The sequence below is a fragment of the Hyaena hyaena genome, unplaced genomic scaffold, assembly GCF_003009895.1.
Source record: "Hyaena hyaena isolate Hyena2069 unplaced genomic scaffold, ASM300989v1 scaffold_129, whole genome shotgun sequence".
NCBI lineage: Eukaryota > Metazoa > Chordata > Mammalia > Carnivora > Hyaenidae > Hyaena > Hyaena hyaena.
In genome coordinates this window covers 3,125,405-3,152,545 of record NW_024080763.1, presented here as the reverse complement: position 1 = coordinate 3,152,545, position 27,141 = coordinate 3,125,405, and the positions used below count along the sequence as shown (strand labels likewise).

At 42.5% G+C, this 27,141-nt stretch overlaps 1 protein-coding gene across 1 annotated transcript in view; it reads left to right on the top strand.

Moving 5' to 3' along the window:
• The window catches only part of ACADSB (acyl-CoA dehydrogenase short/branched chain), a 38,229-nt gene extending 25,780 nt beyond the window's left edge, over positions 1 to 12,449 (top strand). The window contains exons 6-11 of the mRNA XM_039237886.1: positions 81 to 206; positions 1,853 to 1,945; positions 4,927 to 5,016; positions 9,041 to 9,178; positions 11,462 to 11,561; positions 12,281 to 12,449. Of these exons, the coding sequence (XP_039093817.1) occupies positions 81 to 206; positions 1,853 to 1,945; positions 4,927 to 5,016; positions 9,041 to 9,178; positions 11,462 to 11,561; positions 12,281 to 12,351 (618 nt within the window). The 3' untranslated portion in view covers positions 12,352 to 12,449. The remainder of the gene's footprint in view (positions 1 to 80; positions 207 to 1,852; positions 1,946 to 4,926; positions 5,017 to 9,040; positions 9,179 to 11,461; positions 11,562 to 12,280) is intronic.
• Positions 12,450 to 27,141: the final 14,692 nt, after the last annotated feature.

Sequence of the window (27,141 nt, the reverse complement as noted above, 5' to 3'; positions counted from 1 at the left end):
GCTGTTGGAAACAAAGATCTTCCCAGTTCAGATGTGGCAATAGCATTTTTTAAATTAGCATTTTAAAATCTATTTTTTAGGGGTATAAAGGAATTACCTGCTTCTTAGTAGACCGTGATACTGAAGGCCTTCACATAGGAAAAGCGGAGAATAAAATGGGGATAAGAGCTTCTTCAACCTGCCCATTAACGTTTGAAAACGTCAAGGTGGGTATCTTAGAATTTCCTCAAGGACTGGTGTGAAATAAGCTTTGCACAGAACTATCAGTGTGCAAGAAAGGTGTCACAATATTGAGTGTGCATTAGAGAGTATTTTGTAAAACTTGGATCATATTCTTAGGTGAGATGGTGGACTAAATGTACCTTTTTTTTAAAAAAAAAGAAGTATTTTTATTTTTTAAAGTTTATTTATTTTGAGGGAGAGAGTGCAAGTGCAAGTGAGTGGGGGAGGGGCAGAGAGAAAGGGAGAGAGAGAATCCCTAGCAGGCTCCACACTGGTACAGGGCCCGATGTGGGGCTCAAACACACAAACCATGAGATAATGACCTGAGCCAAAACCAGGAGTCAGACGCTTAACCATCGAGGCGCCCCCTAAATGTACTCTTCACGAGTTCAGGCAAAGAATGAAACCTTTTCTCCCCAGAAGCTGGCCTCAGAGCCAGTGCTGAGGATTAATCCCATTTATACTTAAAAACAAATTTTTTTTACAGTTTATTTATTTTTGAGAGAGAGGGAGCATGCATGCACACAGGGGAAGGGCAGAGAGAGGGTATGAGAGCTGGCTCCTTCCCCGCTGCTCATGGCGTGAGCAGCGTTGCTCAACCGACTGAGCCACCCAGGCGCCCCCCATTTATATTTTTTAATTTACATGCTTGTGAACCACGTACTTTATAAGCTTGATATTTGCGAACCAAATCTGCATTTGGAGACAGACGTTTGGTGTTGGCATACTTACGGCCACAAGGTGGTGATGTTGCTCAGCGAGCCTAGGAACCGACCTGGCGTCGCCCTCCAGTTGAGTGCAATCTGTTCAAACCGAGGAAGAGACGATTGCCAGAATGGCTGGACTTTAGAACTTGACACAGGAGGAACAGGCTGTGACAGGGTTTTTACCACTCCCATTACAGCTTGATTTTTCTGTTCATGAGTGAGCGTGTGTCGTGGGCACCCATGGGGTAACTGTACAGATAGATGTTTCAGCCTCACTAATCCTCCGGGACTGGCCTCTTTCCCACCTGCCCTTTCTCTATTCTGCCTGCTTCCTCCCCCAGGGTTATAAAGCTAAGTGTATTCTTTTATTGTTCCTAGTCTAGATTTTTTAAAATGATGAATAAACACTTCAATCTATTTCTTCTCTCCTTTCTCCCCTCCCTGGTATGCTCATGCATATATGTGCGCACACCTCAGTTGATGTTTGCGGGAATAATAGTCTCGACAGAAGAAAAGTTTCACACCCGTGATTTAGCAAACACGTATTTTCTGTAATTTCTAAAATGTTGTGTTTGCTCCTACAGCATACAGATAAGAATTAGGGGAAATTGTTATTCATTTGGTGCTGAGGAATTGTATGAGATTCCGTTTCTCTAGACCCATTCATTCGTTTCACACATGCCCCAGCTGGACGCTAGAGGACGCAGTAGCAAACAGCACAGGCTGAGTCCTGTGTCTCCCAGAGCCTTGTGGGAAGCGGTGCAGAGGGAGAGACAGGTATAGCTGACAGGTTTCCTTGGAGTTTGCCAAGTCCTGGGCTGGAGTCCTGTGATGCACATTGGGAGTCTTGTGCGTGTAAAACTATATAATCAAAATGAATTCTGTGAAATTAAATGGAGAAATAACTACATTTTCCCTTTCAGGTTCCAGAAGCCAATATCCTGGGACAAATTGGACAGGGCTATAAGTATGCCATCGGGAGTCTTAATGAAGGCAGAATAGGAATTGCTGCACAGGTTAGGCACTTTTTGGCCGTTTCGTTTGACTCTTACATAGTGTGCGTCAATTAAAACGTAGAAAGAAAAAGTGCCATAAAACTGATGAGTATTTGGAAGCGTGTGAACACAAGATGGCGCCCTTCCCTTCCGTGAGGTGGAAGAATGGCTTCTGACCACTGGCTTGGAAATCCCACTTTTGGTCAATTATGTAATTCCCTGAGAGCCCAACAATGGCTTAGTGGTGACACTTTTTCTGCTTTGAGAATGTTAAGTATTATCCAATACCTGGATCAATAACTTCTGAAATATATTGTAAATTAAATCTTCATTTTTTTCAAAAGCAACTTTTCAATTTTTGAGGTTCATGCTAGAAGAAATTTTTAAAATTAAGAATACATGATATTCTGTGTAGTAAGCATCTCTATAATATCTTTTCTTAATGTTTATTTATTTTTGAGAGAAATAGGAGTGTGAGTGGGAGAGGGGCAGTGAGAGAGGGAGTCCCAGAATCCGAAGCAGGCTCCAGGCTCTGAGCTGTCAGCACAGAGTCCAACACAGGGCTTGAACCCATGAACTGTGAGATCATGACCTGAGCTGAAGTGGGACATTCAACTGACTGAGCCACCCAGGTGCCGCTCTAATCTATAAAAAATGAAAAATTTGTTGCTCAGTGTTTTGCATGTGAAAATCAGGCAATTTTTTTGTGTGTGGTGCTTGAAATAAAATAGCCACAATAAAATGGAATATATAAATGAGAACTATCCCATTTTTTTTTTACCAAATTTACCCCCTTTATAATGCATATTACATTTTTCTATGAAGTGAAATCAGTTATTTTCCTGATTAACAAAATGAATAAAATCTTGGGCTGTATTATGAATGTCATTTTGGGGGCACCTGGCCGGCTCAGCCGGTAGAGCATGTGACTCTTAATGTGGGGGGTGTGACTTCGAGCCCCTTGCTGGGTGTAGAGATTACTTAAAAATAAAACCTTTAAAAAATATATCATTTTGTAGAGTATATTTATTTATTTTTAATCAATGAATATCCAAAATTGAAAAACTGACAGCTTTTAGATTTTGAGGATGTTACATATATTAGCTATTGGGGTAGTAAATGTCATAGTATTATTCTAGGGTGGTTTTTTTTGTTGCTGTTAATTTGCTAAGAAAATATTCTTAGATCAAAACTTAACCCATGTTTCCCACAAAGCTAGATAATGAGAGAATTAGCATATCTGTTTTTCTTAATGTTTTTCTGTGATTCAGCTTCATCATGGTGTTAAAAACTGCCGTCTGGACCTCCTTGTTCTCCGACATATAAATAATATAGATGTCTGGCATTAAAATACACAGCCTGGGCTTTAGTCTAATTACTCTGAGTTATCTTATAACCTAATTAAAAGTTAAGGTCAGGTAGTTATTATTTCTTGGTTAACATTGAAAATGCCTTTTAGAGCGAGAGCCACATCTAACAGCAACTTGAAGGCATCAGTCCTCGAAACCTCAGCCTAGGACTATTTAGCTTTTCAGTATTGATAGTGAAAACATTTTACAGAGATGAAATCGTGATTGACAGCCAGTGATTTTAATTTTCATGTCAATGTAGGATATTATTAACATACTGTCAATTTTAGTCCTAAAAGTTTGGTGACAGTTGGCTAACTAAAATTTAAATTAAAAAAAAAAAAGTTTAGTGACATCATCTTTACTCAGCCAAAAGTGCATTGGGTGCCGCTTCACTAAAATTTGGTTTTTTTGCTGGGGGGGGGACGCAGATAGCATGATATTCTGTTCTCCAGAAAATTCAAAATAAAAAGCTAAAGGAAACCATGAATGAACACTAATGAAATATTAATAAGTTTGTAGGCATTTCCCACAAAGCTTTTGCTATTGATTTTTGTTTCCTTTTTCTGTTTTTTAAAAAATGATTTTTTTTTTTTAAGAGAGAGTGCAAGAAGGGAGGGGCAGAGAGAGAGAGAGACACATAATCCAAAGCAAGCTCCAGCCTCTGAGCTGTCAACACAGAGCCCGACATGGGGCTTGAACCCATGAACCATGAGATCATGATCTGAGCTGAAGTCGGAAGCTTAAGCAACTGAGCCACCCAGGCGCCCCTGTTTCCTTTCTCTAAAACCCACATCATTTGACATAGGTAGATGGTGAGTTGAGTAGCTACCTGGTGTTGAAATTTAGAAACCATTTCTAAGCTTAAATAGTTTGATACAGAGCTTAGTTAGCAACGGGACAGTTCAGCTAAGGTTGCCACCATGTCCTGATTTGTTCAAGTACCTAAATCCATGTTTTTACCAGGTGCTCTCGTTTTAGCCCTGCAGTAAGCCATTAAGAGCTTAAAATGCTGATGCCTAGGCCACTCACCTCCTCCACTCCAAAGATTTAGATTCAGTTGTCAGACCTTCATGTCCCTGTTTTTTTGTTGTTTTTTTTTAAATCAGGTCCCCACAAATGATCTTGATGTGCCTCCAGGATTGGAAAACACTCCTTTTTTATGTTCTAGTGCCCTTTCCCCTGAAGCCCTTATTAATCCTGATCGTATGCAGAACGGACAGGAAGATAGAAGCTTAGGAAGTGACCTTCCACGCTTGTCTTCTTAGAAGGACCAGAGGGAGCTGCTCTAGTCTTCGAGGCCAGTTCTGAGCAAAATTTCTGCGGCTTGCTTTATGCCTGCAGAATCAGAGCTTAAAGGAGAAGCTTCCTTAGAAGTAACCTGGTTGTACGTGCACAGCCAAGCCGTAGGATTAACCCTGCAAGAATTCAGTATACTCATGTGGGCGAAATCTCCCGAATCTCCTCCCAGTTACTGGAAGTTAACTTCTACACATGCAGTGGGTGAAGGTATTGACACACCCCTCGCCAGTTCTTCCCCTACCCCAGCTATTCAATTTGCCTGTAAAAGGAATTTATACCCTAAGTAATTAAAACCGTAAACTTATAACAAAATAAGAAAGTCTGTTCTTTTTTTTTTTTTTTTTTTAACAGATGCTGGGATTGGCTCAAGGGTGCTTTGACTACACTATCCCATATATGAAGGAAAGGATACAATTTGGCAAAAGGATATTCGACTTTCAGGTACGTAATTATGAGTCTCTTTCTAGCGAGCTGTGCTGTCGCGGCTTCCTGTTAATGAGGAGCTGTGTCATAAAACTGTGCAGGGAGTCCCCTCCGGGGGATTTTAATGGGAAAGGTGGAGAGGAGGAAGGAATAGGTCTCAGGCAGCATATGTGTGAACACCTTGACCTTCTCCAGGAGCAGAACAACAGTCCTTGAGGCCCACCTGTGGCATGAGTCCAGATTTCTTGGCGAGTAAGCACTTCAGGGTTGTCTCCTCACTGCTTCGTAAGTTCTAGGGTGTGGGGTCTGCAGTCAGGCTTCCAGGGTTCAAATCCTGGTTCTCTGTCTTCCCAGCTTTAGGCCCGAACTGCTGCGTCTCAAAACTAAAGATGATACCAGGGTGACTTTGCATCAGGTAGATGTGTAGAATCTTCTGCACATTGCCTGAGTCTTTAACGAGTGCTCAGTAAATGGTACCACATATTAGGAATCCCCTACGCGGGTCAGAGCCATGCACGAATCCTCAAAACACTACACTCTGACCCCTGTTTCTTCTAGAAGGTACACTGTGCTGCAGTGGGTACAAACGAGATGTTCTCAGCCAGGCACATTGAGAAACAGTGGCCTGGTCTAATGAGGTGGCTTTTCGGAGCTCCCCACATGAGGGGACCACTGGTGACAGTGGCATCTTCCAGTCCATGTTGAGGCCTCACCAGGTTCAGGAAAGCCTGGAGTGACAGCTCACCAAGCTTCCTCAAGCAGTTTACCTAAAAAATCTCAAAAAACTGCTTTACATGTTCGCAAAACCTTCCTGGAAGCAGGCCCCAAGCACAACTTCTTATTCCATTACCAGTGCTGTGTGCTATGTTGTCTTCAGGCGCTATGATGACTCGGCATTACAGGGGCACACACAGATTGCATGTGTGTGGAAATATGAGGCACAGTCAGTTCTGGCTTGGAAAGACTGAGTGTGTCAGGCCTGGCCAGAGCCCCCCCCCCCCGCCCAAGCCTGTGCTGTCATGGAATCTTATACATGGGAAGCCGAAGCTTCCCGAGGACTTACAGCTAGTAATGTATCAGAGTATCGGTGTTCTGCTTTGGCTTCTGGTCTGATTTTCATGTTACTATACTAGAGTACTTTCTCCAGCCACTGCACAGATTGCAAGGAAAGGGACAGAATATGAAGACAGTTTGAGGCAGGCTGTAGATCTCCTTGGGACACAGAACACTGTTTTTCTGTCTGTGGAGTTGGTGAGAGAGGGATAGAGGGATACGGGGTCAGGTGTAGTAATAGGTATAGTCGTGGCACTTGTAAAGATGCCTCATGTGGGTAGAAAAACGCTTTTAGAAATTTGATCTGGAAAAGCAACATTATGTATTATAGATAATTATTTTATAATGTATTTTATACATATGTCTATGTATATCTGATGCTTTGATTAAAGGAGTTTTGTCTAACTGTTTCAGTCTCACTAGAATGGTTTGTTGTTTGCTTTGCATGTGATCATTCACATCTTTCTCTTCTCTAGACTACAAGCTCGTGGATGAGGCCTCTTCATCCTCACTTCTCTGTTGTTTATTCAGGATAGAATCATTGAGTACGTTCTCCTTGGCAGGCACTGGGTTCACAGTGTAGTCAGGGAACTGGTATTCAGCGATGGTTAGTTATTGTACGGCAAGAGACATGCTAGAGTCAGCTTTATGCCTCTCCTGCTACCTATTACGGTCATTGGAGTAGACAGCCTAGATGGCGACTGCTGGTTTAACTGAACTGAATGTGCTTTTCAAAAATAATTAGAATCTCTGCATTCCACATAACAAGCCATAAACTATTTCTAGAATAGTGATGTTGGAGTGAGATAGACAAATTGACTGATGGAACAAAAAAGGAAGACCAGAAATAGACTTATGCATGTATGGCAACTTGATGTAGGGTAGAGATGGTATTGCCGATCACTGAGTGGGGCTATTGTTTCCTTGTGGAAAAAAATAGGAGACTAGATCCCTACCTCACACCATACATGGAAAATAGATTTCTGATGTATTAAAGACATAACAAAAAACAAAATCTTAGGGGCACCTAGGTGGCTCAGTCAGTTAAGCCTCTGACTTTGGCTCAGGTCATGATCTCACAGTTTGTGGGTTCGAGCCCTGCATCAGTCTCTGCTGACAGCTCAGAGCCTGGAGCCTGCTTCAGATCATGCGTCTCCCTCTATCTTGCCCCTCCCCTGCTCGCACTGTCTCTGTCTCTCAAAAATAAACATTAAAATTTTTTTTTAAATTTTTTTAAGTTTTAGGAGAAAATAGAGAATATCTTTATGATCTCATGGTAGAGAAATTATTTTGTAAACAAGGCACGAAAGGACTAATTATAAAACATAATAATAATGGTGAATAGTGAATTTGGCTACCAAATTTCTTTTCCTTGAAAGATGCCATAAAGTAAAAAAAAAAAAAATTAGAATGATATGCGCTATACACATAGGTTAGTGAGTGTTCAATTTATTATTATGCTTTATAAACTACATACATGTAACAGTTTTTTGTGCTTACCAAATATTACAGAAAGATGATGACAATCTATAGGGTATTGTCTTTTTTTTTATTAAAAAAATTTTTTTTAAGCTTTTTTATTTATTCTGAGAGAGAGAGAGAGAGAGAGAGGCAGCATGATTAGGGGAAGGTCAGAGAGAGAGAGGGAGACACAGAATCCAAAGCAGGCTCCAGGCTCCGAGCTAGCTGTCAACACAGAACCCTACGTGGGGCTCAAACCCATAAACCGTGAGATCATGATCTGAGTCGAAGTCGGATGCTTAACCAACTGAGCCACCCAGGTGCCCCTCTATAGAGTATTTTAATAATAGGGTATTTTCGAACAGTACTGTTTTTAACTGTCTGTTCTCCCTGCTGGGCTCTGTAAGTCATAAGCACAAGGAACCCTGACTGTCATGTTCAGTGTGACATCTTTAGTGTTCAGCACAGTTCCTGGCATATGGTAGGTGCTTAGTATATACTGGGAAGACAGACATGTTAGGCATGAGAAATTTCTGTTTGTAATAGACGTATCCATGTCCATATTTCCAGGATATAGTTTGTAACTATAAACTGCTAATATTCATATTCTCAGCTCGCTAACTCACTTCTTTTCTTGACTATCATTGAGTGTGGGCCCCTTCATCTTCTTAAAATTTCAAATAGTAGTGACTTCTTCATGGTGTTTTATTTTGTTGTGTTTTGTTTTGTTTTTTAATTATTCTTCTGTTTTCTGTAACCCTAAAGAATCTGGTACCTGTTCATGAATATTGCAGTAGAGGTACTCAGTAAAGATAACTCAGAGAAAATTGGAGCTTGAACTATTCTTTCACTACTTTGCAGCTAACCCCATCTTTTTATTTATTTATGTAAAAAATTTTTAGGTATTTATTGTTGGGAGAGCGCAAGTCGGGGAGGGGCAGAGAAAGGGGGACAGAGGATCTGGAGTGGGCTCTGCACTGACAGGCTGTCAACACAGAGCCCAATGTGGGGCTTGAACTCACAAACCACAAGATCATGACCTGAGCTGAAGTCAGACGCTCAACCGACTGAGCCCCCCAGGTGCCCCCAACAGCATCTTTTTAAGGCACCGAGGCTATATGCAGGATCAAAATTTTATGAATTCAAGCAAATAAAAACTATGTTCACAGTTTTGCTCTGCTGGGATTTAGTTGAAGCTTAATTTTGATCATGAAATGGGCTTAAATGATGAAATGTTACAGTCAAATTTTTAAACCTAATTTTGCGATGATTTCTAAATCTTGACAATTTATAATTATGTAAATTTTGAAAGTTTTCTGAGAAATAGTACATGTATTTCATTTTAGACTGCAGATTTTATTATTATTATTTAGATTGCAGATTTTAAAGTATTTCTACAAAATGAATGTAAATTCCTTTGAAGGGGGCATATTTTCAGTGTGTCAGCATTCCATGTCTAGACAAGACTTTGAGGATAAGCAGCGTTTTCATAAGTCATAGTTTCCTAACTTGAGCCTACATATTACAGGGGCTCCAGCACCAAGTGGCTCAGGTGGCCGTCCAGCTGGAGGCTGCAAGATTGCTAATATACAACACTGCTAGGCTTTTGGAAGCTGGAAAGTCATTCATAAAAGAAGCATCCATGGCCAAATACTATGCATCAGAGGTAAGACAAACAAAACATAATTGACCCCTCTTTTCCCCTCTCCGTCCCCCCTTGTCCAGTTACTTAAGTATTAACCTTGTCACTTAGGACTGTTGATAATTTCTTTTTCAAGTAAAAACATAGACTTTCCAGTTCCTGCAAAAGTAAAGCAGACTTGCAAACCTTGCAAAGGAAAGTGCTCAATTCTATGAGGTCTCGATGTCTTTACAGGTTCTTCTGTGGAACTGAGTGGCCCAGTTCAGGTAGAACACCCACCTTGAGTCTCCGGGGGAGCCTCGGGTCTGAATGATGGTGTCATACCCATGGCTTCCAGCTGGGGCCAAGTGAATGCCATGGGAGATCATGTGATATAAAAACACAAGGAGAGATTCTTTCTGTTTTAATTGAATGCTTTCTGTTGATACTTCTGCCTTCTCTGTTTAACCCATTGGACACTGGCTGGAGAACTTTGCCAAGTCACCGGCTGCTACTTCCCATCCTCGTCAGTGTGCCTTACTCATTCCATAGCTCCCAATAGCCACTTAACGTCTCAGCCCCCAAATTTAATCTCCTGCCTCAACCTCCCTTCTGGGTTCCAGACCAATAGATCCAATTTCTACTGGAGCTGCCCACCCCATTGCACCAGTCAGATGCCTGTGCGTCAGCCTTCCACCCTCTTCCCCGGTGTCTCCACCTTGAGCCCGTCATCCGGGTGTTGAGGATTCTGCCCTGAGTATTTCTTGCATTTATATATTTCCCTCCCTTTCTACTGCCCCCTGTTGAACAAGCTGTGATTTCTTCACCAGACACCTCCACCCACCATCTGACTGATCCGTTGGTCCCTATTGCTTCCTTCAATCCACTCTTCCCTTTTCTAAATGTTCATGAGGCCAAGCTATTCCAGCTGAACCTTCGCGGCTTCTCATAGCAGATGAAACAATACTAGTATTCATTTCCTATTGCCACTTTTAACAAATGACCAAAAACGTAGTGGCCTAAGACAATGCAGTTTCATTATGTCATGGCTCTGGGAGTCACAAGTCTAAAATGAATATCACTGGGATAAAATCACAGTGTCAGCAGAACTGCCTTTCGGAGGCTCTGGGGAGAATCCATTTTCTGACTCTTCCCGCTTCTAGAGGCTGCTGACATTCCTTCACTTGCGGCCCCATCCTCCATTTTCAAAGCCGGTGGTAGCATGTTCAAATGTGGCTCAAGCCCTCATCCCTTCATCTTTCCCTTATGAGGGCCCTTGTGATGCCATTGGGCCCATCCACGCAGTCCAGAACCTTCTCCCTCTCAAAGCCCTTAACTTACCACATCTGTGGGTTCCAGTGGTCATATAAGGTAACATTACGTTTCTGGGGATTACCATATAGACAGATTGAGGGGCTTTAGAGTATTAAACCTGCCTGCCCTCATGAGGCCCACCTTCCTCTCCATTCTCTTCACAGCCCGCTCTGACCCCAGCCCCCCTCCCCTCAGGTCCTTGAGGCTGACAAACCCATTCTCCCCTTGAAGCCCTCCCACATGTTCCTGAACTTGAAATGTCCCCTAACTTGTCCTTTGGGCCTCAGCAAAGCTATGATTTCTTTTTTTTTTTTTTAATTTTTTTTAATGTTTATTTATTTTTGTGAGAGAGGAGGGGAGATAGAGTGTGAGCAGGGGAAGGCGAGAGACAGAGAAAGACACAGAATCTGAAGCAGGCTCCAGGCTCTGAGCTGTCAGCACAGAGCCCGACTCAGGGCTCAAACTCACAGACCACGAGATCATGACCTGAGCCGAAGTTGGCCGCTTAACTGACTGAGCCACCCAGGGGCCCCTCGAAGCTGTAATTTCTTCACACTAGTCTCTCTCTACCACACATCACCTTCCCTAGCCAGTCCTCCTTGCCCCTAGAGTTTATCACTTTCTGCAATTGTTAGTTTGATGTGGGAACCAAAAGGGCAGTGGCTGTCATTGACTGCCTCCACCCCCAGTATGGTTTACCCAGTGGCTGGCGGAGTGTGTGATGTAAAGAAGGCCCTCGGGAAATATTTGCTGAATAAACGATACCTGTCAGTGTGCCCAGGTGTCTGAACAATGCCTTAATGTTCTTAAGAAAACAGGAATTTTGTGAATAAGGAGTTTCCATAAATGGTGTACAGAATGGGGCTGAAGAGCCAATGTGATCTTACAAAGTAGCTTCGATCCTTCCGCTGGCGGATAGCAGTGGCTCCGTGTGACTAAAATATTCCAGGGGAGTGTTTTACGGTGCATAAGTTGTGTGGTTTCAGCCTGTTTTTTGCTGCTTGGTTTTGGCAGATTGCAGGCCTCACAACCAGTAAGTGCATCGAGTGGATGGGAGGAGTCGGCTACACCAAAGATTACCCCGTGGAGAAATACTTCCGAGACGCAAAAATTGGTAAGTAGATTTTTTACATTGTATTTTGTTTTATTTGCCTCTGTAGCTGTTTGGGCTGCTGTCTATGTTTAGTTTTATATTAGTGTACTTAGGCAAAGGCAATTCTAATTTCTTCAGTATTGTGTTTATTGGCTCTCTTCTGTGTCTGGGTTTTCTCCCCCCACCTCTTCCTTCAAGATAAAGAACGGATTTGTGTTTTTTAAAACATCAGGTTGCCTTTATAAATGCCTCAGCAGGGCCTTTTAGCAAAACTGCAACAAAACTGTTGTCATTTTTCTTTTACTAAAAATTGTTAATACATCTGATTCGTTTAATGCCGTTCTTTGAAGCTAAGTTCTAATTTTGGAAGCCTAGTGCCTAATCAAGGCTGAGCGATCCAATGTCCCAATACAAGGTGGAGAGACCAAAGCGAGGAGCTTTGAAAGCCATCTGTTCCCTAGTGATGCTCCAGGCTGACGCACTGATAGATTAGAAACAAACAACTTTAACTGTTTAATACTGATTCTGGAATCAGAATCCAATTTCCAAATGGAGTATTTTCGTCTCTTAGGCAAAATGACTGTGTTGTATAGTACCATATTCAGGGGACATTGAGTGATGTAACTAATGACAGTTTTATAGCGAATACAGGGGCAGTATACAAGAGCTATGTCTCGTGTAGACACGTAACTATGGGTGCACTCCTAATTGGGGTTTTTTTTTGCTCCCTTTTATTTAAGGCACAATATACGAAGGAGCTTCAAATATCCAGCTGAACACCATTGCAAAATACATTGACGCAGAATACTGACATCGCAGGGACGGGGCCTCCCCCCCTTGACGCTGGTATAAAAGTCTAAACTATTGTGCCTTGTTGGGGAAGTAAACCTCCACAGTATTTTCTCTTCAGGCCCTTGGTCATGATTCTTGGGATAGACTTCTTTGTGTTTTATTTTTCCAGTCTGCATAAATTAGGCACCCGGAAATCATTTTTCAAATGTGGGAAGAAAGGCATCCGTATTTTCTCCAAAACTATTGTTAAAGTTGTCACGTGTAAATCACTCTAGCTTTGGGGGAGACAGACGTTTCATGCTGTCAGCATTTGGAGCAATGCACTTGAAGTGTTATGTACAGACATGGCTATCTTCTATGCCTGTTAGATCTTTATTTGTTGGAATCTGAGAACATTTGTTAAAATAGTTGGCAATTCTATAGATTGATTCAATGCTAAGTTACTAAATTAGGTAGGCCCTGAAAATGTACTTAGAAAAATCTGAAAAAAAAGAAAAGTTAAAAAAAAGTGTGTGTTTATTTGAGAGAGAGGGCAGGGGAGGGGCAGAGAGAGGAAGAGAGAGAATCCCAAGCAGGTGTCTGTCTGTCAGTGCCGAGCCCAATGTAGGGCTCTTCTCTCAAGAACCGTGAGATTATGACCTGACCAGGAGTTGGAAGCTTAAATGACTGAGCCACTCAGATGCCCCTAAAAAAAAGATTAATTTTAAAAAGAAAAATCTGAGGCACCTGGGTGGCTTAGTCGGTTAAGCGTCCAACTTCAGCTCAGGTCATGAGTTCGAGCCTATGCAGTGACAGTGCAGAGCCTGCTTCAGATCCTCTACCTCCTTCTCTCTCTGTCCCTCCCCAGCTCACTCCCTCTCTCTCTCAAAAATAAACATTAAATAAATAAATAAAAAGGAAAGAAGAAAAATCTGAAAGTTCTAGTTCTAAATGTCCAGAAGTGGGTAGAAAATGAGGGTATATTTCTGTAGGTCATATAGTTGAAGACATTATTTTAACCAAGTAAAGCAATACAATTTGTTCCTATAATTGAGCTGCATGAAAGATGCATTTCATGATGATTTCAGCAGATCATTTTAAGAATGAGTCCCTCTATTATTTTTCAGCATGAAGTTTAAATACTTTGATTTAATAATCAGAACATATTCCATATTATAATATTCATTGTATCATGCACTATTTTTCAACAACATCATTTCTTTCTGTATTTGAACTGAAGAGTGTTTCCTCAAACTTAAAGTTATTGGGCTTTACCATGAATAGTAATGCAGATACTATGTTTTGGTTCAATGATTCTCAGGAGGGAGAAGTCTTGTCCTGGTAAAGAAGTATATCAAAATCTTATAAAGAATGAGATAGAAGGGGCCTATAGACTTTGAAAAAGCATATTCAGTGATACGGAAAATAATATAAAAATAATTTTATATCTGGGAAGGCAAAAATCTATTGTTTCACAATACAAATTACAGAAAGGCAAAGCTATACAAAATAGAGAGCTGGTGATGCCATTCCTTCAGTATTGGGGATTCTCAATCAGGAGAAGAGAATTCTCCACCCCCTTCCCCAGGCCAGGGTGCACATCCTGAGACCCCTCAGGGAAGTGGACAACAGACAGAGAGGTTTTTTTGTTGTTTTTTTTTTTTAATGTTTTATTTATTTCTGAGAGAGAGAGAGACAGTGTGAGCAGGGGAGGGTCAGAGAGAGAGGGAGATACAGAATCTGAAACAGGCCCCAGGCTCTGAACTAGCTGTCAGTACAGAGCCCAACATGGGCTCGAACCCACAAACTGTGAGATAATGACCTGAGCTGAAGTCGGATGCCTAACCGACTAAGCCACCCAGGCTCCCTGACAGAGTTTTATATCTTCTGAAAAGGTGGCATGGGTTAGAGGTGTTGAAATACACTTCAAGGTTCCTACTACTGCTGAATGGGAAGATTTTAGTACATTAAATGACAAGATCATGTTTCTTAAGAAAACCTGACATTTTAAAAATAATTTTGCTTTTGCACATTCATGTATCTTGATTTGGATTAATTTCTGCGATGCAAATCATAGTTAAATACTCAGAATTTGTAAAGACAATCAAGAAAGGAATTACTTTAAAATATCAGAAATAAAGACAAATACCTTGGATCAAAAGAGATTAAGTCTATGTGACTTTCAAATAGGGAGATGATAGAAAGTCCTTCCTCTGGTCTTTCTGAACAAAAAGGCACTGTAATCTGATAAAGAAAGTAGGGGAATGATGGAATGCCCTAAAACGGAGCTAGACATCTTTAATTTCTGTGATTATGTAAAAAAGAGGTGGACTTCACAAATAATGCAGCAGAAGCCAACATTAGTGCAAAAAAACAACAACAAAAAAATCTGGTTCCTGTGGAATTGTAAAGAAGTGAAACTGCAGTAAACCTCATGTTTAAATTATCAGCATTGGAGAAACTCCTATGTACATCCAGACCTTGAATGTATTGTGTTGACAAAATCCTAATGGTATGTATATTCGTGCATGTTCACAAAAACCAGTTGAAAATTAATTATGTAATCTAGTTAATGTATCTACCTTCTTCCATTAATGAATTATTGTGTTATTTTGCCTTTTACAAAAACAAATGTTGTAGGTTTTCCCTGTAGTTCTTCCCTTATACCTTTTCTTAATCACCATGACTTTGGAGGCTTTAAAACTACCTACCCTGAGTTTGTGCCTAGTGGAGAATGAGCTTGTTCGCCTCCTGAAGGCTGTCATTATTCTTTGTTAATTTGAGGATTGGGCCTTTGTGGCTCTCAGGAGTTTCAGACTTGAACCCAAACACCAAATACGGCTTGGCTGTATTTGTGTGGATGGAGTTGGACTCAACCCAACTGCCAAGTCAGTATTGTTAGGGATTTCATTTGACAACACAAAAATGAGTCAGTGTCAAAAGATTTTAGAATCATGGAAAAATAAACCTGGAAAGACCTTAGAGAACCATCCAGCCAACTCTGTTCATTTCAACGTGAAGGATTCCTGACCCAGAATATTTGCCGAAGGTCATCCACCAGGGACAAAACAAGACGAGAATCCAAATGTCCCAAGTCCCGATTCTGTGCTTTTCCTCCTACCTGACACCATCTCTGTTCAGCAGATTTTGGATCTCATTCTTGTTATATTTCAGGATGGTTGTTGATTTATTTTAGGCTTAACTGACAAAGACTTAGCATTTCAGAAGTGTTGTGATTGATCAGTGTCATTACTTGTACATATTAATCGCCTGCCAAAGATACCAGCCGTCATAAGTCAAAGCTGCCATGTCAGATGTGAAGATTATTGTGTATGATTTAGTTTTATGATTATGACATATGTGAGTAAATGCACTAGTTCTATCCTTGCCATTGTATTTTTGCTGATCTTTCGTGAAGGGAAAGTTTTGTTTTAATGGTGTATGTCAATCAGACTACTCAGTGTTACAAAGTCCATATTCTATGGAGAATGAAAAAATATGGCACTGAGTTAACTGGAGATTTTTGCCACTCTAACAAAGCAAAATTGTTTGTTCCACACATAGATGAAGTAACAAAATAGTGTAATCTTCCTGCAAAATACATAACACTTTTGTTTACCAACCTGATAGCTTGCCTCTCATGTAAGCCAATTTTTTTTTTTTTTTACAAATAGTTTATTGTCAAATTAGTTTCTACATAACACTCAGTGCTCATCCCCAAAGTGCCCTCCTCCATGCCCATCCCCCCCTCCCCCCCACATCCATCAGTCCTCAGTTTTTCTCAGCATTCAAGAGTCTCTCATGGTTTGCCTCTCTCCCTTTCCCCCACCATTTCCGCCCTTCTTCTCCCCCTTGTTCCTCCGTCAAGTTCCTCCTAATCCTCCTATACGTGCAAACATATGATATTTGTCCTTCTCTGCCTGACTTATTTCGCTCAGCATAACACCCTCAAGGTCCATCCATGTTGCTACACATGGCCAGATTTCATTGTTTCTCATTGCCATGTAGTATTCCATGGTATAGATAAACCACATCTTCTTGATCCATTCATCTGTTGATGGACACTTAGGCTCTTTCCATGTTTTAGCTATTGTGGAGAGTGCTGCTATGAACATTGGGGTACATGTGCTCCTATGCATTAGCATTTCTGTATCCCTTGGGTAAATTCCTAGCAGTTCATGTAAGCCAATTTCATTTTCAGAGAAGAGGTTCTATGAAATAAACCAAGTTTAAATTCTGATGCTAACGGAGATTTTACTGGAGGACCCTTTTTTTCCCTTTTTTTTAGCAAAATAAGGAGATCTTCAGTTCGAGAGGTCACCTGTTCTGAGCAATCTTCACAGGACAGATCTCATCTAGCTGATACTTATACCTGTGCTTTCTAGTACTACTTTCGGAAATTTTATATTGTTGTTCCTTTTATGCAGGGATATTCTATACCCCAGCACTGTAGATTTCAGCCTGTCTGTTCCCTGTTCCTTCCTACATTATTTTAGAAATCCAGGTATCAGTCCCTTTCTTCTTTTGTCATTCAGTGACCTGTGTCGAGCATTCAGTGTGTCCGAGGGTCAAAAGTGCCCCACAGAGATGAGAAAGTAGACACTTAGTGAAATGTGTGCTGATCTCAGGTGTCATTTTTCTGTCCTTATTGGTGCATCCTCACACGGAGATTGAATAGAAAACTACCAAGCCCTACCCTATGCAAAAGTATTTCTTTAGATCCTTTAGAATGATAACACTAAACACTAATGTCTCTTGAGCTCTTCCCATGTGCCAGCTGCTATTCTATACTCTTGATACATATTAACTCACAACAACTCTTTACAGTAGGTGCTGCTGTTAGCCCATTTTACAGGCAAGGAGACAGAGACATGGAGAGGTTAAATAAGATGCTTATTGGTACATGACAAATGATTCAAACTCTGGCTGATGAAGGCCATCCCAGATTCATTCCTCTGGTCTTACAGGTTTGTTCATCTTCAGGAGGCTTCCAGTAAAATGCCAATATAATCTTTTCAAACAGAGAAGTTAGCTAGAAGGCCTACGAGACAAATCATTCGGGGTGGTTGGAGTCTGTGTGTTTTGGGAGAAAGACCAGGGAGTGGGGTGGACAGGGTGATGGAGAGATGTAGCTAGAAGGAGAGCAAAGTATTAAAAAGGGCATTAATGCAATACCAGAAAATGTCCCGCCCTCCAGAGTGATCTGGAAGTTTCCATGAGACAGGAAGAATGAGAGAGCAGGACAAAAAGCTGAGAGGGTAGCGTAGGATGTTTGATTTGCAGTTATTTGTAAGGATAGCTACAATACAAAGAGAAAAGGCTAACTTTGCAAAAGTTACTTGTTTGTTTTTTTTTTTTTTAATTTTTAAATGTTTATTTATTTTTAAGAGAGAGAGACAGAACATGAGCAGGGGAAGGGCAGAGAGAGAGAGAGAGAGAGAAACACAGAATCCAAAGCTGGCTCCAGGCTCTGAGCTTGAGCACAGAACCCAACTCGGGGCTCAAACCCATGCGCAGCGAGACCATGACCTGAGCTGAAGTCGGGCGCCCTTGCCCTAGAGTTACAATTGTTTTAAGGAAATCGTGGTAGGTAGGAAACAAAATAAGGTAGGGATACAGCCAAACATAATACTGCTTATAGGTATAAATGGGTTAAATTCACCCATGGAAAAGAAAGGATGTTAAGATGGGACAAAAGGAAAATATAAACCCCAGCTACCTACAGTTAGAAACACCAAGAAACAGGAAAGTTGAAGGGAAAAGACCATACAACTGCTTCAAGAAGTACCAGCACCGAATTAAATGCACAAGTAGTCGTAAAGAATATCCATGAAAAAATAGGAAGATTTCACCAAGACGGCCCAATAGTCATGAACTTTATGTCTCTAACAACATAACTGGGAACTATATAGAGCAAAACAAATGGAAATACAATGAAAAACATCGACAAAGCCATCATCATGGGCGCTGACTCAGAAATCAACAAACCTAGTAGAAAAAGGTAAGAACAGATAACAGAGGATTGGGATAGCATAATTTACACGCTTGGTGTCAATGGGGAGACTGTCCTTTTCAAATGCAAATGAATGGCCCTTCTATAAGAAATTTCTACAAATTCTGGAAAAAAAAAAAAAAACTACCAGATTGTATAGACAAACTTCACCGTATACAATGATAAGTAAATAAATAACAAAAAGAATACAAAAAAGTGAACCATAGCATTAAATAACTTTGGTTAATCACAACATAAATGCGGGTTGGGATTGTGGACAGAGGTGCGGGAAGCCCAGCTGTCTTGGTCTGGTGCCTCCGGGAGGACAGCCAAGAAGGCAGCTCCCAAACTTCCAGGCCAGCTGCCGAGTTTCTAGTAACCAGGAGGTAGAAATGCTAAAGCAAGAGAATAAATAAATTATGGAATTACACGCTGTACGTCCCATGTGGCAGTTTAAAAGAAGAAGATCCACGTAACCTCGAATGTTTGCACAGAACGGTACCAATCTATACATTTCGGTAAGTCCAAGCATATATGGAAATTTCTAGAATAAACTCAGGAAGTGTGGTGGCCACACTGATAACTGCACTTAGGGCCTGTGCTGGCTTGTGGGTCTAGAAGGTGGCCCTGGGTGGTCACTGGCATCATTTATACTGTTGGACTTGCCTGTCTCAACAAGCCACAGCCAAATAGGCAGCTCCGTCCAGCCACACAGGACACTAGACTGACACAGAGGATCTAAAGGGGTCTGAGACCTAGTCGCTTGAAGGGTTGGCCTTGGGGGGTAAATCACCCTGGCCCAGTGTAAATGTCCGTCCTGTGCAAAGCCTTGTGTGTCTTGCTTTGCCGAGCAGGACTTTACCAGGAAGGTTTCCCGCATTCAGCTACAAACTGAGCCGCCTGCACTGGCCTTGGGATTAGCATCTTGTCTCTTTTAGTAATTTGATTTTATGTGATCCGACCTGAGATCTCCAAACCTGGTATTTATGACCTGCAAATGAAAACCTTTTACATTTTAGGTGGCATATAAGTATGTACATAATATCCTCAGTTTTGCTGCTTGCCCACCAAATATTTACCATCTGGCCCTTAGGGAAGAGTTTGCCAATCCCAGATTCGATTATCGCCTCTTAAATTCTACTGAGAAGGTCAGTCAAAGTGAGTCTGTTTGGAAAATACCAAAAAAATAATAATAAAGGAAGATACAACATTCCGTAAGACCTCGGGTCATTATTCACTTAATTTCATTTGTAGCCTCTCTGGCCCCATTGGTTCCCTCCTACAATCTCTAACAGCGTTCAAGTCTCCCATCCTTAAAAAATAAAACTTCCCCATGGGGCACTGCCCCACGGTACTGACAGGCCCCTACCTGCAGCCACCCCTCGGCTCAAGGCTTGTTCCTTTAATCTCATCTTAGCTGACATTCACTGTTGTCAATGGGCTTAAACAATACTCTCAGAAGTTATCTTTTTACCTTTAATTGGTAACCTCTTATATCCGTTCCAGACTATACTTTTGGACACCCCTCTTCTTCCTAAGGCCCTCTGCTGCCTTTGCTTTTTGCATTTTGGGTGTTTTTTTTTGTTTTGTTTGTTTGTTTTGTTTTGTTTTGGCAAAACACCCAACTTTGGGCTGACTCTACTGGTTTCTTTTAAATGGAAATTCTACCATTTATCAAGATTCTACCATTGTCCCTCTTACTGTTCTCTGTTCCAATGTCTTCACTGAGCTCTAGAATAACTTTAAGGGGCACCTGGGTGGCTCAGTCGGTTGTGTCCGACTTCGGCTGAGGTCATGATCTCACAGTTTGTGGGTTCGCGCCCCGCGTCAGGCTCTGTGCTGACAGCTCAGAGCCTGGAGCCTGTTTCAGATTCTGTGTCTCCCTCTCTCTGACCCTCCCCTGCTCATGCTGTTTCTCTCTCAGAAATAAATAAAACTTCAAAAAAAAATTTTTAATAAAAAAAATAGAATAACTTTAAAAAGTGCAGACTGTGGAATGCCATCCCCAGAACTTGCTGGTCATTATGTCTGATGTTTATTTTCGGATCTGCCCCGGCAGGATGGCCTACAGGGTCTTGGAAACTTATGTCTAAAACGCCTGGAAGGATTCGGGGTGGGAGGGAGAGATCTGGGGGTTCTTCGTAGTTACTGATGGTGTCAGGACTGATGAAGTCCTCAGGAGAGTGGAACAGCCCTCTCGCTGACCTCCTGCCCCCAGCTCACCTGCTCTACCGGTCAGATCACTGGGCCTGGAATCTGTCTCCAAATTCCCCAGGAGACTTTTCATTGCCCACTAAGAATGGAGTGTTCAAGTGATTCCAACCCCAGAGTCCACCTTCCTTTTCAACTTCCCAGCACCCCATTATAGCAGGACCAGCCAACCAAACCCCAGACCTCCCTTCGACACCCACCTGCTTAGAGGACCAGGGAGGCAGAGGTGGATCGGACAGGACACCTTCCCCCTGCACCCTCCTGAGTTCAGAGATGACCGGCTCACTCCAGATTACCCTGTTTCTCTCCTCACGTGCTATTGAGAAGCTATGCACCGGCTGTTTTCCTAGTTCTGTGGAACCAAAAGCAATTTAGGGCAACGTGCTCATTGCCTTTCTCCCACACCAAAATAGGAGGCTCGGTGGGACTTGCTTTAATGAAAATTTACCTTTATTAGCAAGTGAGTTAATGAAGAAACTACTGATAAGTTACCTTTGATTGTTTTAAATCTAATAATTTTTCTGAGAGAGAAATGCACTTTTTTTCCTCTGTCTCGGATATGTAAACGAACAAGTAATTCCAGAGTTTTAAGGTTTTGCACCTTCAGAGGGTCAGGGAGTGTGGATGGAATACATCTGTTGAGCGGATGGCCCCTTTGAGTCTGGCTTTATTTTGCACGTGGTCATATAACAGAAACCCATCAGTGTATAACGTATGTATGGTTCCTTTGCACATTAATACTCCATCTTATCAACCCAATTGATTTTTCCAAGTAGACAAAGGCTAAGGATTTGCTTATTGATTGCTGCTAAGCTCATTTTAGGTGTGTTTTATAATAAAGAGCATTTTGAGACTGAGACAGCCTTGCACCTACCTCTCCAGTGGGCAAGCCTTGGGAATTACTCATATTGAAATGTACTAATGTGAAAACAGTTGCCAGATATAGAAAGGTGCGTTTTGTTTTTGTTTTGTCTCGTTAAGAGTACAAAAAAATATTATGGTCCTGTTCTTACAAAACAGGTCATCATTGGGTGTGGACATTTGTGTGGTCTTTGAGTTAACACACTTCTCACCTCACTTGACCCCAAGTTTATATAGATGTTTGCCATAGTCCAGCTGATTTTTTGGTCTGAAATTCATTCTGGGCCTCATCAATTCAGGGCGGTTTTCCAGAAGAATAAAAATGTCAACAACAACAACAACAACAAAATTTGCTTCATCACCTCTGACTTAATAGATGATGCAGAGCCTGAATCTAAATCAATGACTGCAGCAGTCACCACTGGCCCCGTGGGGGAAAGAATTGCACATGAGTATGCAAAAGCCAGAATACTCCACAAGCATCTAAAAGGAGTATCTCTTGAAAGAAAATCCTCAGACTTGTAACAACCAGCCGAGGAGCATGCTCTCAGGTGGGTTCTTCGGTTGGCTGGTTAGTTTTGAGTCTTTTATGTTACTTCTCTCAAAACTCATTTCTCTTGTACTCTTCTGCTATTGTCCTAGGCCCTTAACTTCTAACAGTTTCTTGGCCCCTAATTCCTGTACCATTTTTGCTACTACCTCAGGCAGTGGGTTTCCTCTCTGAGACCCATGGCAATTTCAGCATGCCCTGTGGAAAGGGCACAGGGCCCCTCAGGATCTCTGCAAATGCCCTCTGAGGGTTGAGCAACTTGGCCCTTCGTGTTCGTGGGCCTGGAGCTAGCCTTCAACTGGGGACCAAGCTACAATCTTACTGTTTTGTCAGTAATAACATTTTTCACTAATGAAGAAGGTAAAATTGCAGGGATTTTAATTTTATGTGGCTCCGCTGAAAACGTTTTTCATATACATTTTCATTGTTCTGGTTGGTAATTAAATCTTCATTAAATAAAGAATGTGTAGGGGCACTTGGCTGGCTCAGTCCATAGAGCATGCAACTCTTGATCTCAGAGTTGTGAGTTTGAGCCCCACGTTGGGTGGAAAGATTACTTAAAATCAAATCTGAAAACAACAGAAAAGAATGTGTAATGTCCTGTGTGTGATCACTTGATTATTATGACTTTTAAAAATGTAAGTGGATCACCTCTATGAAGATTTTCTTTTTTGTTTATTTTCAGAGAGAGAGAGAGAGAGCAGGGGAGGGGCTAAGATAGAGGGAGAGAGCACTGACCTACCTGCTCTGAGCAGGCTCTGAGATGGCAGTGCAGAGCCTGACTTGGGGCTTGATCCCATGAACCATGAGATCAAGATCTGAGCCAAAATCAAGAGTCAAACAACAGACAGAGCCACCCAGGTACCCCTCAATGAAGATTTTCTATTTCTTGTTTTGTTTGAGCTTTTGCATTTTCTAACTTTTATATCTGTATGTTCTGTTTCTGTTATGATCTTATACATACTCATGAGCCATGGGATTTTTAAAAATAATTTTATTCATAGTGTAGAAAACTGGAATATAGTTTCATTTAAAATTAAAGTTGATGAAATTTGAAAATTATTTTTATCTGTTATCAAAAGTTATTTTTTAAAGTACTTAAAATCATTAATGTAAAAAAGCAAAATAAAATGCTAGCTATAAGATTTTTTCATTTTCATTTTTCAAATTTTAATATTTATTAAATACTTTTTATAAAAAGACCATTCACAAATCTAGCATCCAGTTACCATCAGCTAATGTTGAGTTGGGATCATGTGCCATGCATATTACATGTAGACCTACATAAATAATCCAAGTTAAGAGTCATGTGAATTATGAATATTGCATAATGTCAGCCACCATGTAAAACTGTTGGGAAACCATATCAACTCATGGAAAGTTCTGGAACTGCCCACTGGAACACAGAGGAGCCAGAAAGAAGAAACTCAAAGCTTTGGAAAATGACCATTGGCTATGCAAGAATGTATTGCACCCTTGTTATCTGAGAGGAGGGACTTCACGAGTTAGTGAATTTGTCTAAGCAAATCCTCTTTCCCTCCAAAGCTACATCTGAGAAGAGGCTGGGAGCCAGGGGTCAACAGGTACTGGCTTTCAGGTCCAGGGCAAAAGGGAGCCCGTATCTTAAGAACAAGCAAGGAGGCAGCCTGGGGGATTCCCAGGGATGCTGATGGGGGTGGCAGGGAGAAGCACATGCAGAGGGAAGGCCTCTAGCAGTCCCAGCCCTGGGGAAGCACCATGGCCCTGGGGACAGGGTCCCTGGGCAATGCCAGGCAAGGATCTGAAGGTTTGCAGCTGAGCCTAAATTCGCGAGGACACTGAGCACAGGTAGACCAAAGGATGACTGAGTGCCTCTTTTTTTTTTTTATGTTTGTTTATTTTTGAGAGTGTACTAGCAGGGGAGAGGCAGTGAGAGAGGGAGACAGAGGATCCAAAGTGGGCTCTGAGCTGTCAGCACAGGGTCTGATGCGGGACTCGAACCTACGAACTGTGAGATCACGGCCTGAGCCAAAGTCTAATGCTAAATTGAGCCACCCGGGCGCTCTGGGTGCCTCTTATTAGTGGGGAAAAAAGGTGGAGAAATACATCAAAATAAGTTGGAGGGATTAAAAGTCAGGTGGTTTGCAAGGTCTTCTGAAATTAGGAGATGCATTTTCCTTTCTGGGTGAGAGAAACTTTTGGGATAGCCAGAGACAGAGGGGAAAAGCCAGAACCACCAAAAGCTTTGGTGAAATCGCCCAATTTGGGGTACGAGTAAAAGAATCTTGCCCATCTGATATTTGTCCTCCTAAATTCGTATGTGGGAATCCTAACCCACAAGGTGATAGCATTGGAGGTGTGGCCTTTGGTGGGGTGGGGAAGAAGAGATTAGTGCCTTATAAGAGGGACCCCAGAGGGAGCCCTGGCCCCTCCAGCCATGTGAGGACACTGATAAGAAGACCCTCATCTGACACCGAATCTGACTGTGCCATGATCTAGGGCTTCCCAGCCTCTGTGAGAAATAAATTTGCTTGTAAGACACTGCTCCCTGGGGCACCTGAATGGCTCAGTCGGTTGTGTCCAACTTTGGCTCAGGTCATGATCTCATGGTTTGTGGTTTCGAGCTCCACATCGGGCTCTATGCTAACAGCTTGGAAACTGGAAGCTGCTTCGGATTCTGTGTCTCCCTCTCTCTGTCTGTCCCCCACTTATACCCTCTCTCTCTCAAATATAAATAAAAACATTAAAAAAAAAAAAAAAGAAGAAGAAGAAGAAGGCACTGCTCCTGCTCTAGCCTCCAAAAGAGCTGAGACCAGGTGTTGAGAAAACATGGTTGGATGGATGGCCAGATAGGAAGCACAAATTGGTCAGTGCTTTATCTTAAAAGAGTAGCATCTTAATAAATGTTTCTCCTTTCTTTTACTCATCATTTCTAATCAAGCAGGGGGGGCTAGCTGGGAGTGGCTGCAGGAGCTGAAATACCATTTGGAAAAGCAGCCAGATGGGGAAAATGATGTTTGCCAACACGGCTATCTTTGGGTTTGTAGTTTGTTAAACCACTTGGATGGAGGAGGTAGGAGCCTTGTCTCTGTTACGTCATGTAGCTTGGAAAGCCCAGAGCCCTGGGGGCCCAGAGCTGTTGATGCAGCAGCTTAGCAAGGCCAACAGGCCCAGGTTCTTTCCATCTCTGTGCTGTGCCATCCTTCCTGGACACAGGACCCTGAGCCTGGGACCGAGGTGGCTGCAGCAGCTGGAGATGCTACCCGTCGGCACAGTCATGTCCAGGGGAAGAAGAACATCTTAGAAGCAATGGAAACAGATGGCCTCCACAGACTACTCTTCAGATGCTCCTGGCCAATTCTGGGTCAGGTGCTTACTCCAAAACCCTCCCTTGGCAGGAAGTCAGGATTATCTCCAGGTCAACAGCACCCACCCAGGAAAGATCCTCTTCCTTAGATCCACGGCTACTGGGGGAGGGGTAGTTTCCAGAACAAAATCTAGATCTGCTAGGAAGGGAACAGGGAGCGGGTGCTGGCTCAGTGTGTCAATGCGCCAGAGCTGCCGTAACAAAACACCGCAAACTAGGTGGCTTAAAACAACAGACAGGCATTGTCTCACAGTTCTGGAGGCTCGACGTCCGGAATGGAGGTGTTGGAGGGCTCATACGCCCTCTGGAGGCTCTAGGAGAGAATGCTTCCTTGCCTCTTCTAGCTTCTGGGGGCTGCCCGTCATCACTGGGGTCTTTGGCTCATGGCAGCACAGGTCCAAACTCAATCTCATCATCACATGGCCATCTTCCTTCCATGTAAATGTCTGTGTCCAAATTTCCCATGTCTTCTAAGGACACGAGCCCTACTGGATTTGGGCCCACCCTAATGCACTATGACCTCATCTTAACTTGATGACACCAGCAAAGGTCTTACTTCCTAGTAAAGTCACACTCCTAGGTTCTGGGTGGGCATGAATTTTGGGAGACACTATTCGAACCAGTATATATGATAACCAGCTGTACCCACCACTGAAAGAAGACATGTCCTATGTCAGGGGTCTCTGTGACGAACAATGAATGATTCAAAAACGACTCCTGTAGAGAGTGGATCTGTTTAGAGGCCAGCGTGGTCTTCAGAGTGGCATGTGGAAGTCCAGTCCTTCACTGGTTCTGCCTCCAAAATAATTCTTCATCTGTACATCTTTCCACCTCTACTAGCACTTGAGTCCCATCCAAGGTGTGATCTCAGTCTGGGAACAGTGCCTCCTAATCAGCTCCCAGCTTCCTTCTTCCCAGTATCCAACCCATTCACCACCTATCGGCCTATGGCAATCCTTTAAATGTAAGTTGGATTCTATCTCTCCTCTTCAATGATTTTTCTAGAACTGTGCTGTCCTATATGATAGCTACTAACTAGAATAATCGTCAACAGGGCCATCTTTCACTTTGAAAAGGGCCTCCCAGTTTGGGCAAGAAATGATAAGGTCAGCATACCTAAGTTCCTCATGTTGTAAGTTCAGAAAACCACCAGGAGTAGGGCCCCCTTCCCCTCACAGGCCTCAGAGAGACACCACAGGCCATGGTCCATGTGAGAGGAGCACAGGTGGAGAGGGAGAAGAGGTGCTTAATTTCCCCAAAGTCAAGGTGGTTGAGGGTCCTCCAAGGAAGGCAGCCTGGCATTTTGTTCGCAGTTGGATGTCTTACTTGGCCAGTAGAGTGTTGATTCCTCACAGAAGGGCAGGAGAGAAGAGACCCAGGAAGCAATGACATGATGAAAGGACCCCCAGAGAGGGCCAGGCCCACCCTAATTTGAGTTCCTGTTTCCAAAAAGTGAGGGCATATGGGTTCTGCGTGTACCCGCGGGCCTGAGAGTTGGCTCAGGAGGTAAATGAGATCGTGTTATCCGATCTTCCCGGAATCCTTTATCTTGAGGACAAAGAGGTATCACAGAAGAGGATAGGGCCAGAGTAGAATGTAGCCACTCTTGCAAGAGACACCCCCCCCCAGGGCCCCGAAAACAAGTCCTGGGTAGCAGGACTTCGTGTAGCCAACACTTCGGTAACCTGTGCACAGGGCAGGAGCCAGCACAAGGTTCACGGGGGACGGCACGCTGCCTGGCCGTGTGAGGAGGCAGAGTTCTCTTTGCTCTCCCTCCTCGCTCCTTGACTCCACATCCAACCCCAGCCCCAGATGAGGAAAGGACAAAGTCAAGAGAGATCCTGCACTCTCCCCGCTTCACACACACACA